The sequence below is a fragment of the Ambystoma mexicanum genome, chromosome 3p (genome assembly GCF_040938575.1).
Source record: "Ambystoma mexicanum isolate Mex_15411 chromosome 3p, UKY_AmexF1_1, whole genome shotgun sequence".
In the NCBI taxonomy this organism is placed as follows: Eukaryota; Metazoa; Chordata; class Amphibia; order Caudata; family Ambystomatidae; genus Ambystoma; species Ambystoma mexicanum.
Window position 1 is genome coordinate 861764691 of NC_090925.1, and position 13761 is coordinate 861778451.

Genomic DNA, 13761 nt, shown 5'->3' on the forward strand with positions numbered 1-13761 from the left:
CTTGTCTCTAGTTCACTTCAGGATGCCAGGCCCTCTCCTTTTTTAGGGTGCCAGACCTCTTTCTCTTGGGTACGGGTCACATACTCGTAACATTGAGCTGCATCCACTTGGTTCACTCTCCTGCTAGGTTTACAGCTCTCATATGTTTCAGGGTCCCAGAACCTCTCAGTTTGGCTACGGTTCACACACTCACACAGGTGCATTGTATCCATTTGGTTCATTCTCTTGCCAAATATACAACTAATTTTGTTCACTTCAGAGTCCCAGACACTCTCCTTTAATAGGGTCCCAGGCACACTTGGGACTCACAACACTCTGCAGCACGGGTGCCACAGGTCTGGCCATGCCAGCTTGGCATCTCCTTCACTCCTCTGTCTCTCGGCTTGCTTCTTGCTCAGGCTTCAGCACGGTCACGGCTCTGCAATTACAGCCACTAGGCACACCTGTGAAGATTTTCACTCTCAGCAAGTCTCACTCAGTGCAGCCAGAGGAAGGCAGGGTTTGTGAACTCAGGACCCCCTAGGAACTTGCAGGTGAAATCTGCCGTCTCCTCGTCCCAACATCCCTTAAGTGATCACACTTCCTCATGAACTGCCAGTCTCATGCTTTTCTGCTTCTGCTACTACTGCCAGCCTTCCAGCTCCTGTACCAGCTCCTTCCCCAGCTCTTTCCTTCTTCCCTCTCTTGCTGTTCAATTGAAAGAGAACAGTTATAAAATACTGTATCGCTGGTATCTCACCCAGAGCGGCTGAATAAGATTAACCCCGGGATCTCTTCCACTTTTTGGAGATGTTCCCAGGCTCAAGGCACACGTTTTCATATCTGATGATCATGAGTTCGAATTCAATCATACTGGAAGGAAGTGCTTGCCCAAATAAAATTCGAATATGCGGCGGACCTCCCCCTTGATCCACTAGTGATTGAATTGGTTATTGAAGATGAAGGGGGTCAATATAAATTGACAGTGAAGGGTTCTAAGTTTCTTAAGCACTTTCTGGTATCAGCCGGATTACGGTGGCTCGGAACTGGATGATGTGGTTTCAGGTGCAGGCCATTACTGTCAATCGCATGACCCTCATAAGGCTGTTTGGACTAATTGCCTGTCCTCCACATCTACATGTCTCTTCAGCCCTCTCCTTCGTCTCAGTCCTTATGGCATTCTGGGACATGTAGTTTATTTTCTCAACTTCAGATTTTGCCACCTCTTGTGTACTTTTAAGCGTACATTTAATTCCCTTGGTAATTTTAACAGAGGGGCTGTAGGTTTTAACCTTATTAGAGATGGTGTAGAGAAGGCAAAACTTAACTATTCCTTGTATTGTAACTTTGGTATTGAGGAGAACATTTGATTTTAGGGATAAATGAGATTATTTGTTTTAGTATAATAGGTTTGGGTGTTATAACCTTAGGTGTTACCACCTTATATTTAACAAGAGGTTGAGAGATATTAAAAAGACAATACACCATAAGCTCTTCTGGCATAGTGGTAAGATTCTCCCTTTCAGAGGAAAAATACTGTGCCTCATCCCACAGAATCTCCTCACTACCCTGGGCCCTGTCTCCACCCAGGTGATCCTCCCGCAGTACACCAACGCCAGGGTTGAGATCAGTAGGCATCTGCCTTCCCCTGGCCTCCTGGGAGGAGACTTTAGGCAGGGTTTCAGTGAGGAATCCGCAGGATTCTTCACAGTGCATATTGTCACCTTTATTGTTCGCTTTATCTATGGAACCGTTGGCACAGAAGGTCCATTCACTGGAACTTATTTGAGGAGTAGAAATAGCCAATTATCATCATAAAGTTGTATTATATGCGGATGATCTTTTTTTTAATGCAGGACTTTGCCATTACATTGCTTATATCATATCCCTGTTAGAATCATTTCAAAGCATGTCAGGCTTTAAAATAAATTACACTAAATCAAAAATACTTAATGTATAGGAACAACCCAGAGTGGTTACCATGCTGCAAGAGGCTTTTGATTTTCAATGGTCTAATCTTACGCCTAGGTATGACCTGGGACGTCATTGGGCTCGGGAGGCTAGCTCAATGGCAACAAGCTCACTTTGGAAGCAAGACGACGCGGAGCAACACAGGTTTGATCACTGAGCCTGCGCTTAGAAACCTCTAGGTATTAAGTGCGTTATAAATAACCAATCATATCATCATATAATTTAGGGGTCGCCAGGGGTCGCACTTGCGACCCCTGAGGTCTCCCTTGCTACCCCTAAAAAAGAATGTACATTTTTTTTTTGTTTCTTTTTTTTTTTTACTAATTGAAGCTCCTGGGCTGTGGCCAATGCCATGTGCTTCTGTGTTTCTAGAGTGGCTGGCTTTCTTGTTCAGCCTTCTTTAAAAAAAAACAGGGGGTTCTGCAAGTGTGACACTTTGAGTAGTGACCCTAAATAAGAAAGAATAGGAATGACAAATAATTTGTCTTTCTGGAATTCTAAAGAATAATTGCTAGACTCATTAAAGGTTTATTTCAGGCACACTTCAGGGGTTGAGTCACTGATTTAGTTTGTTCTTAAACACCTCAAGTGCACAATGCCGACAAAATCCCCCAAAAAGCATTTAGAGTAGAATAAGCAACCATTTTGGACTATGTACTTTGCTTTTCACAAGTTGCAGTTATAGCAAGTTTTTTTCTGCCGACACATATGGTGATCCCATCTTGTACGAAATGTATATCACGTTACAGTGATATTGTAACCATATTGTTCATAGTGTACTTAGCAACAATGCTATGTAATGCCACTTCCTATTTTGTCAAGGGGTAAACAGTTGTGTTCCTTCGCTTCCCCTGATGTCACTTCGTGGTGGGGTCAAATGACATCACTTCCTATGATGTCATCAGAGGTCAAAGGTCATGGGATGTCACTTGCACTACCCCTGGCATTTTGGTGAAATGACGTTCCTGGGAATGACCAGTTATAGCTTTAGTTTAGTTTAGTTTATTTCTTATATAGCACAACACACCCGAAAAAAAGACAACAGTACAAAAACATAACATAGAGATACATAAAATGTCGAGCATATGGAAACATCAAGAAAGGGCAACGAAAGTTAGCAAGGCATGCATAGCCATGGGAAAAAAATAATCAATTCACAATAATTCTTAACTTAGTGAAGGAGGACATATTTTGCAGATTTGTATTTCTGTTCAAAAACATGGGTAAATTACTTGAACCACAACCAACAACAATACAATCTGTGTTGTCAAGGGAACACCAGTTATTAATCTGTATCCTTCAAAGGACTCTCAGTCTTGGGTTCTGACACAGTTACTGCCTACTTTATGATTGAGCCAAGCTCGGATTTCATTTTTAAGCGCCTCCCTAGATTCATATTCCCTCGGCTTGTCCACATTGGTGATGAAGATGTTTCTGGGATCCATGGCAAAATTCCTTAGAGTGGGATCCTCGATTTTTGCCATAGAGGACTTTCTCAGGAGGCGAATACCCTTCGAGGTTTTGCGAGCTGATGGAATGACAGGTTTGATAAGAGCATCACTGGAGGAAGATTCATCATCTGTGCCCAAAACCGGCTTAGCTGTGATGAACTGAGAATTCATTCCTATTTATGGAGACCCTTCAAAGCCGGTTTGACAGCCCTTATGGGCCCACTTCTGGATATGGGGGTTTGAGAGAATTTATCCTCCCCCATAGGCTCAGATTGGGCAATATTCCGGGGTTACTGGCAAATCTGAAGGCCAATTTGCTGCACTGGGGCACAGCCGAAATCTCATGGTTAGGGAGAGTGGCAGCAGTACAAAATGACCGTGTTGCCAATAATGCTCTGTTTTACGAGCTTTGCCAATTTAGTTCAGAGGAAACTATACAAGATCTCCATCGTAGATTTTAAAATGTATTTGGGTCAGACCGTTTCCCGACACAGGATGATGCTGGCTATGGAAACGGGTGACTTTGGCATGTTGAATTTAGAGAGATATATTTATGCCACTCAACTAGCCCCACTTCTGGACAGTAAAGGGACTTACCAATCAAATAAACATTGGATGGACATTGAACAATCTGGGGTGGGGAGTCCCTCTGCATGACTGGTGCTGGCACTTGCAAATACTTTGGCGAAGTGCTGCTCAGGTGCTTCCAACAACTAATGCTATATTGGTGTATTGGGACAGAGCAGTGAATAAATACGCTATTACTACTACTTCCCCATCTCCCCTTTCTTCGATCTGGAATAATCCACAGTTTCCTCCAGGGTTGCATCCCAGACGATGTGCTCACTGGATAGAGGGATGGTTACAGAGATCTGGTCAATTAATTGACAGGGAGCCTGTTATCTTTTGAGGAGTGCAAGCAGGCGTTTTTAGTAAGTGATGGCGATGGGTATAGCTTTACACAGTTTAAGCACTGGATTAATAAAGGCAGGTTATCTAGAGAGTGCAATGAATCCCTTGGTGTCACCACTTCTCTCTAGGAGGGGGAATCTTCCCAAGGGGCCAGGGAGGTGAGGCTGTTATCTGTTAGTCCCCCTGGAGGTGGTAATCGGCGGGAGGATCCCATGAGAGGTGACCACCTATGCGGGAGAAGGGATGACTATCAGGGGAGAACGCGATATGTCAACCACCATGCCGCCACACATTGCTCGCCCAACAACATAGGGCCAATGCACCCCCACTGTCTGCCTCCTCTTTCTTCTGTTAGTTACTTTATGCATAGTAACCCTGTCTTTCATATAGACACTACTGGGACGAGGACGAGTGAGGAGAGAGGGAGAGTAGATGACTCTAGACATACTGACATGCAGAAGAGCAGGGCAATGAAGAGCCCTACGCGGAACCAAGACAAACATACTGGCTATCTGGAATTAGAAAGACAGCTTACTATAAAAACAAATGAAGGACACTCTTCAAAGTCAGACCCACCCCAGAGGAGTATTGAGCTAGGGAGCGAAGCCGCAAAGGGGGCACACTCTGCAGACCCAGACGTCGAGAAAAGGAGGTTGGCATCCTAGAAGGCTGAACAGAGCGAGGGCTCACCTGAAGGCTGGGAAACCTGAAGTCCGGTATCAGGAAGATAGCCATCAGAGTAGTCCAGGTGAGAACTGATGAGAAACCAGCGTGGTGGAGCTGCCGAGAGAAGAGCAGACCACGAGAGCCCAGGGGAAGCCAGAGAAGCTTGCTGGTGTTGCCAAGGACCGGGACCCTCACAGACCAAGCTAGAATCTACGCGTAGGTGGGCCGGGAAGGCACTGGGAAACCCTAGAGATTGTGGTTGGGAGGAAGTGCAGAATCATGTTCCTCATCCCAGCGGGACCAAACAGAGAAACAAAACATACCAAAGAAACCAGAAGAGGGATAAGAGTCTGCGACCCGAATGTTGAGATGTTTGGGGAGGTATATATACGAGACAATGCCTGGCAGGATAGTGAACCGGGCTTGAGAAGGAGACATTATAAACCTGAGAAAGGGTTCCTTGGCCCACATAAACAGAAAAGAAGACCAAGGGTAGCTAGAGATATCCCTGGGCAAAGGTCAGAAGAAGACCAACAGAAAAGAGAAACATACTTTAGTCAAAGTCAAGAGAAGACCAGGGGAAGAGAGAAACATCCTTTGCAAAGAGGTTTGAAGAATTGTACATGCAATACAATACCTGACAGGATAGTGAACCGGGCCAGAGAAAGATGCATTATAAACCTGAGAGAGCGGTCTGGGACCCACATAACCAGAAGAGAAGACCAAGGGTGAAGAGAGATATCCTTTGGCAAATGTCAGAAGAAGACCAACAGAGGGGAGAGGCATACTTTAGTCAAAGTCAAGCGAAGACCGAGGAAGAGCAAAATATCCTTTGGCAAAGGTTGTGAGAAGACCAGGGGAGGAAAGATATATCCTCTGGTAAACATCCAGATATCACTGTGACTGTCGAAAGAGAGCCTAGAAGAGGCTTAGGGAAGGGAGACATTTTCCCCATTTGTTGCAACTATAAAGAGTTGCCTAGGAAGGCCTGGGTAAGGGAGACCTCCCACCCATCTCTGGAACTATACAGAAAAGCCTAGGGCCTGCCAGGGGAAGGAGGATATTGTACCATCATTTATGAACTGCCTAAAACCATCCAGAAGGAAGGAGCCATCCTTCTGAAGTTAGGGCACAGCCTGTTAGATAGTTTTCTATTGAAGTGTAAGGGATGGAAATAGGTTTGGGACCTAGCACAGCGGACTATTTACGTTTGACGGATGTTCTGACATCGTTCTTAGTTTTGTTTGAGGCAGGGAAACCCTCTTAGTTTTAGGATAGATAGGTTTTTTCACCTTATTTACTTTCAATAGAGGTTTATGCCAACAAGCATTCCACCTGTGTGTCCCGTGTCTACATCTGCACCCTTATAAAAGGCAAGTAGGGAGACAACACCTTTGGAGGGCTTATTTGGGGTGGATCCACCGGCTAGGAGGATTTCTTCATTGTATAACGTTCTCAACGGGTGTCGTATTAAACCTCTGCATGCATACATGGAGAGTTGGAAAGAGGATATGGGTTTCCCGATCAATGAGCTCTCATGGTATAATATCTGGTCTAGAGCTGCAAAATCATCTGTGTTCAATTGAAAGAGAACAGTTATAAAACACTATATCGCTGGTATCTCACCCCAGAGCGGCTGAATAAGATTAACCCAGGGATCTCTTTAACTTGTTGGAGATGTTCCCAGGCTCAAGGCACACGTTTTCATATCTGATGATCATGTGTTCGAATTCAGTCATACTGGAAGGAAGTGCTTGCCCAAATTAAATTCGAATATCGGGGCAGACCTCCCCCTTGATCCTCTAGTGATTGTATTGGGTATTGAAGATCAAGGGGGGTCAATATAAATTAACACCGAAGGGTTCTAAGTTGCTTAAGCACTTTCTGGTATCAGCCCGGATTACGGTGGCTCAGAACTGGAGAATGGTGTACACGACAGATATAAGGGAGTGGTTGTCAAGGTTATGGTTGGTGGCCTCAATGAGTAAAATAGAGGCCTCTCTTAGGGGTGAGATGCCACGATACTTAGAGATATGGAGGCCCTTTATTCAATTTCTTCAACTGCATGATTATCCGGGGGTGCATTACAAGCCTCATGATTTACATTCCTTCACTTTAGTGTAACAGCATGGTTATAGCAAACAGTTTAGGGTTACGTCGCTCTAGGTATCATTGGTCTTCTTTGCAACAGCAGGGCCTTGGAAACCTGTTTAGGGTTGCTTAGAGAGTCTGAAAGTCATTCAATTTTTTGTGATGTAAATGGAAACAATTTCGGTTTATGCGATTCGTAATGGAATACTGTTCTGCTGTCCATGTATTGTACATGTATGTTAATATGTCTAATAAAACTGTGAATGGCAAAAAACAAAATGTGGAATGGTTCACACTCAAGAAGATAGATAGTGACACTTTAGCACAATATGCCATACCAGGATGGAAATATTCATTTGCATACTGGTGTGGTCCTGCCCACAAGTCCCGCCCACAGGCCACCACCGAAAATACTGTGTAGTTCTCCTCTGGACAAGAGTACCAACAGCAATCCCAGACATGCCTTTTTGGGTGTCAGCCTTGAGTTATGGATGTGGTACTGTGTTTCTGTAGGAACAGAGAGCAAAGAATCTATTATCTTTATTTATGGAGTGTGAAACCATGAGCATTTCAAAATTTGCCAAAAATGTGTTATAATGTTAAAAGGATATAAATATATTATCACCTGCTTATGAAAAAGCCCAAACTGTTGTTTATGCCAATACATGTTTTACTGAGCGTAATATGGAAAAGGTTGGCATATAATTTTATTTTTTCCCTTTCTCAACAAGTGTCTGACTGGATGTTAAATGGAGGCGATAGAGAATTTTGCAGGAGGGGTCACAGAACCAGAAGGGAATGCCACAGGGATGCTCGGGAGCGAGTCCTTGAATGGGACCCCAGCAGAAGATGATCCACGAGCGATGGAAAGGGTGCTAGTGGACCTTATGCTGGGCTCGGCCAAGCTGGTGCAGGTGTCTGGAGAGGCAGCTCAGGTAGGAGGCTAGGCTTATTTTCATTGAAAACTCCTTCTCACAATTCCTTAGCTATCAATGCATTTCCTTCTATGGGAAGTTAGAGGCCCCTAGCTTGATGGCAACATTATACGCCCTGTTTCCTCTATCACTTTCAACCCTATTTTTCTTCCATCCTTACCCTCTGACGTTAGCATCTCTTCCTTTGCCTACAGATAATTTATTTTGTAGTGTTCCCGTAACAAGAGACAAACTAAACAACAGAAATCTAACATGACCACCAGCAGAGTTCCACATCCTCAAACTGTGCTCCTGTGGCACCCAAAGACACTTTCATGATCATCAGAAGACACTTGCATAGCCTAAAAATCAGATACCCTCAACAACTCTATCATTTACCTCATCTTTAAAGTTCTGCAGGGGATCTTGCTACTAGTTTTTTTTATAGAAATTGGTTTTATTCACGTATGAGCGATTGATTAGTACTGTCGATGGTCATGTGGTGCTGGTATGTATTGATACTTATATGATATTGATACATTATTTCTATCACGCTCGTACACGAGTGTTTCAGTGATTTGAATTCTTTTTGTACGTCTGAGGACTTGGAGATGGAGGAGTTATGGCTACCTCAAGATTCATTTCAACGAGTGCTAAGTAGGGAGGTGCAGGGCTAACTTTGGGTTGCGGCACTCATTTCACAGGGTCTTTTTAAAATGAATGGGTGTAATTCGGGGGCCCCTGTTAACCGACCTACTTGGCACAGGAGGAATTCTTTGGCAATTTTAGATTATATTTCCGTTGATGATTTTTTATATGATAGCTGTTTAAGTTTTTGTATCCTAGACACTCCTATGAGTGATCATTGTATGGTCACTGCCCATTTTAATATTCCTGTAAAGAAATGTGTCATTTCCTCCTTGATTAACTTAAAGGGAAACCCAGTGAAGAATCATATCAGATGGAATGGACAGACAATGAGTACTTTTAATCGTAAAATTGAGGAGGTTATTTCTCTGTCGACAAATAATATGAAGTTGGATACTTTCAATTGCGCGAACTTCCATTGGTTTATTGAAAGTACTTTAAATAAAATATTCCCATTTAAGTGTCTATCTTAAATAGGGATGGGGAAATTATGCTGGGGATATTGCGCTCTCAGAATGATTCTAAATTTTGGAATATAATTAATACCCTGGGCTGTGTGCAAGAAGTTGCTCAGTTAAGTCCAATCTATGAATTAACTTGGGTGGGATATTTGAAACCTTGTGCAATTCTCCCAAGCAGGATAGCTCTTCTCAGTTGAGTGTTGCCGCTCTGAACAGGGGACATGAGACTTGGTTTCTTATGATCTCCTGGGAAGATGTATTGAATATTATTAAAAAGTTGAGTTCCTCACGGTCTGCAGGACCTAACAATTTGTCCAATTGTCTCTTTAAGACTGACGCTCTTTTATGGGCGACTATCTTGTAAATCTATTTTAAGAATCTTTTAGAGAGAGGCTCTTTTCCGGTGTCTTGGTAAACAGCTTATGTTGTTCCTATTTTTAAGAAAGGTTCAAGAACTGAACCTAAGAACTATCGCCTGATCACCATTACTGACGCACAAATAAGATCTTTGCTTTCATTTTATTAGAACACTTGATAAAGTGGGCAGACAGCGTGGGTCAGCCTAGAATATTCCAGACAGGTTTCAGGAAATCTCATGGCACAATTTTAAATGGATTTCTTCTTAAGTGTTGTCAAGACTGGACGTGGGACAAAAAGTGTATGTCTATCTTTGTCGCTTCCATCAACCTAATTTTAGCTTTCGACATGGTTAATCGGGGGTGTTTGTGGAAAAAGCTGGAACGTTGGGGCATCCTACCTGGCTTATTGAGGCTGATTATTGGACTTCATACAAATTCAAACATTCAGGTAGGGCTAGATGCGGAAGGTCATTTATCTGAGAGAATTTACCTACAAACGGGACTCTGACAAGACTGCATTCTGGCACCTTCTCTGTATAACATGTACGCATCAGACTTTGACCATTACCCGATAAATGATGCCTTCATAGCACCGGAATTGACAGATTTGAGATGTTCCTGTCTGGCATACGCCGATGATTTTCTTCTTCTTGATTGCACCCATATGGAGTTACAACGGCTGTTGAATAAATTTGGTACTTTCGCCGCTGATAATTCATTGTTCATTAATCTGGCCAAAAGTAGGATTCTTCAATTTACCAGGTCAAAAACAGCTTTGGGCGGGGGTGCTGTTGAGCAGCCGATGGTAATGGCCGCCTGAGTGTAAGGCCCCGGCCCGATCTATGATCCTGATTTGAATAAATCCTCTTGCACATCTATAATTGAGGATTTAAACTGAAATTCTGGAAGGTGAAAGGCTGGTGCACCAGAGTACGAAAAATGTGCACGTTCTCCTGAGAGATGCCCGAGATATCAGCGCAGAAATAATGAGGCTGCACTATCCAACTACGAAACGTAACACGGCCTGAAGCCAGAAGCTGCCGGTACTCGCTGCAACAAGAGTGCGATCCCTGCATATCCGAACAGATGCCGCAGCAGTGCCTGGGCCTTGCTCGCTAAGATCCTGGAGGCGGGACAAAGCTGAAGCGCAGAGCCATGGCCACACAAGCGGAGACGGGCCGCCCGCCGAGGGAACCCCTCGAGAGCAGCAGAGGAGAACACCACTGCCGTGGCTGGCCGCTGTAGAGAGCAGTTGCCGGAGCAAGACCTGTGTGCGATACCCCTGAGGCACCGAGAACTGGGTGAGTGATCTCCTCCCTTCACATCTACCCGCTGGAGGATTCACATGCAGCGACAGGCGGTGCATGGCAATGCGCCGCCCTCCTCTCTTCCCCCGCCCCTCGCGGCACTGCAACACACCGGGGGAATAAATAAATAAATCAGTACTGACCACTTGGCCCAGGTGACGTCCTGTCTCGTATCGAGTCGCTGTCACCGGTCGTACCCCTAAGCTCCCTGGAAGAGTCGGGACCCATTACAGGGGAGAAAACAAACATACACGCGCTGCCTGCATCTATGCAATCTATGCAGTAAAGGAGGGAAGGAGTCTGGATCAGAGACACGGCCGGCTGGTGGGCTGGAAGCTAACTTCCATAACCCCTACAGTAGACCAGCCCGGGAGGTGAGGGAGAGGAGGGGAAACATTGAATTTAAAGAGGTGCATAACAAGTGTCATACTATTAAGAAAACAGTAAAGACTCCACTATATCAAATTACTGCACAAACAGCAGTCTAAAGCATGGATAAGGAAGAAGTCCCACACATGTAAGGCAAGGAGCAACAACCCATTATAGCACCAATGAAAGCACAGCTGTACTAAAATAACAACAAAGCAATCCCAATTAACCTTGTGTAGAATGCACTCGCCAGCAAACACGACGCTGCAACCGCGTCGATAAAGATAACCATCATCCACGAGTAGAAAACAATCCTGATCAAGATATCTATAAAGGAGGTGATCCTGAAAAGAACACACAACGTGATAATACTGTGCAAAAGGATTCAGGCCATCCAGACAAGATCCAATCCTTGAAAATTTTAACACAAACAACTGAGCACAAGAATTCCCCACAGAAGGCATCAAGACAATTCTGGAAACAAGGACAGACATAACTGACCGATCCATATGCAGAGGATATCTCGGGTGACAGGAGCAAGAAGCGTAAAAATCCAAAGAACATTTTTGTGCCTGGACTGCACAGTTTCACACTGGCTGAACCAGATGAAGATAGTGGAGCAATCCATTTATATATACAAAGAGCAGTAAGAATTATTGTAAGAACGACAGTGTGTCACTCCAGATTATAACCAACCAGTAGGCAACCTACTTAAACGGATGGGATAACTTATGACCCAATAAACGTAGGGTTGGGAGATAGAGGAAATATAGCCAAGAAATCCTCAATTAATTGGAACCTGCCGACTACAAACCATTCAAGGTTTTAAGAGACTCTGGGACAACTATCCCACGACACGGAGCGGGTACCCCTTCACTGTTAGAAGATCCTTCTAGCGGATTTCAGAGCTACTTTGAATAGAATCGACACAAGACCTATTATACCCCTGAAGAATGTCATTGTTTGTGTGTAAGGGACAGAAACGTGTACAAGTTGGGAACCTATAGAGTACAGCAAATAATATGAAATAGCCAGAATTGTTTACGGCATAAGGATCTGTGTGTGAATAAGTTACACTTGTTTCGACCTAAGAGAAATCATATTATTAGGACCCACTTATATAGTACACTTGTGTTGTTGTTTTTAGTTTTGTAATTGTTTTATGTGATATGATCATTTTTATGATTGTTTTTATTAATAATTCTATTATATGTGATTAATAAAATTTGAATTGTGCGGCAATGAAAAATATGTAATGGTATTGACTGCCAGACAGAATAGCCGTTTAGATAGGCACTTTTGTGTTATTGAACTTCTTTTTGTACAATATAAGTACTTCTGCATGGAGTAAGAAGTTGTAAATCCCCCACTGTGGATTAAGCCGATTTGAGAGTAGTGCGGGAACATGACATGAACATGAAACACAAATGCTCTCTGTGTCTTTCAATGCCCCAAAAATCCTTGTTGCTCCACAAGGCTACAATCTGCACTAGAGAGCATGTGTTTGTTTGTTTGTTCATAACAAACATGATAGTTACTTATCTCAAGCTCGGGGAGCCTCCCAAGGCCGGCCCTAACAAACTAAAGATGGCGTCTCAACAAACTGAAGGATCCGGCTGATCATTTCCCTGAACACCAAGGCTGGAGTGAAGGCTTTGATGTCTACCGTGAAGGCGGCTGGCTCTGAGGAATGTTCGAAGCCGTTCCCTGGAACACCAGGCTTACCACGGGTACCATTACCACGGTTTTCTTTCACAGTCCAATTGTGTTTCCTGAAGAAGGCGAAAACACTGCAACGAAATCTCGTCGCCCTCCCAGTACCTGTAATCATCAATAACCAGCTCCTGACCCGGGAAGGGACAACCTTTAATAGCGTTCTTTCGCTACATGCTGCGTGCACCCAGCTGCCTAGTCTGCTGTGGAATGCAGTTGGGGACCTCAACATCACGCATCTCCAGGGCTTAATAGCCTGTGCCTGGTGGCTCCAGTTGCAGCGGCCCCCATGACCAGCCAGAGCCGCCACATTCCTGATAGTACCTATCTTCCCAGGGGGCCTTAAAGGACCTGGTTTCTCTGAATGCAACCGGTGAAACTGTCTTACCAGTCTGCAGCACGCACTGCATCTGCCGGTTCCCAAGAACAGTCCTCAGGTCCATAACCTGCCCGTTCCACAAAATACCACAGTCGCTGTTGTCGTTTCCTTGAGTCCAGAATGCATCGAACCTCATATTCTTTCTGACCATCCTTCATGACAATCGGTGGCTCCACGGTCTTGGCCTTGGCAGCTGCTGGCCTAATCAGAGACACATGAAAGATGCAGTGAATCTTCATGGTTTGGTGTAGACGTAACCACACAGCCGTACTGGAAACACATTTTTCAAAAGGATGAGGCCCAATAAATTGGGGTACGAATTTATGATGCCCCACCAACTGTATGACTGTGTAGACAACTATACCCTATCTCCCACTGCATATTTGTCAGGGCCCAAAATCAAAATCCAGCTTTGGTGGCTTGACACGTTGTGATGCAATTGAGTCTTTCTGGCAATATACCCCTCAAGAGTACAAAAGCACAGATTGAGGTGAGTATTGCCCGAAAATATTTGGTACACCCTGGTACCCAGAAAGTAACC

The 13761-nt window shown here is 44.2% G+C and overlaps 1 protein-coding gene across 2 annotated transcripts in view; it reads left to right on the top strand.

The window, feature by feature from the left end:
* The window catches only part of LOC138581011 (uncharacterized), a 672318-nt gene that overhangs the window by 262674 nt on the left and 395883 nt on the right, over positions 1-13761 (top strand). For both annotated transcript variants that reach the window (XM_069652014.1, XM_069652015.1), the window contains exon 3: positions 7802-8005. In XM_069652014.1, coding sequence (XP_069508115.1) covers positions 7820-8005 — 186 coding nt within the window. In that variant the 5' untranslated portion in view covers positions 7802-7819. The remainder of the gene's footprint in view (positions 1-7801; positions 8006-13761) is intronic.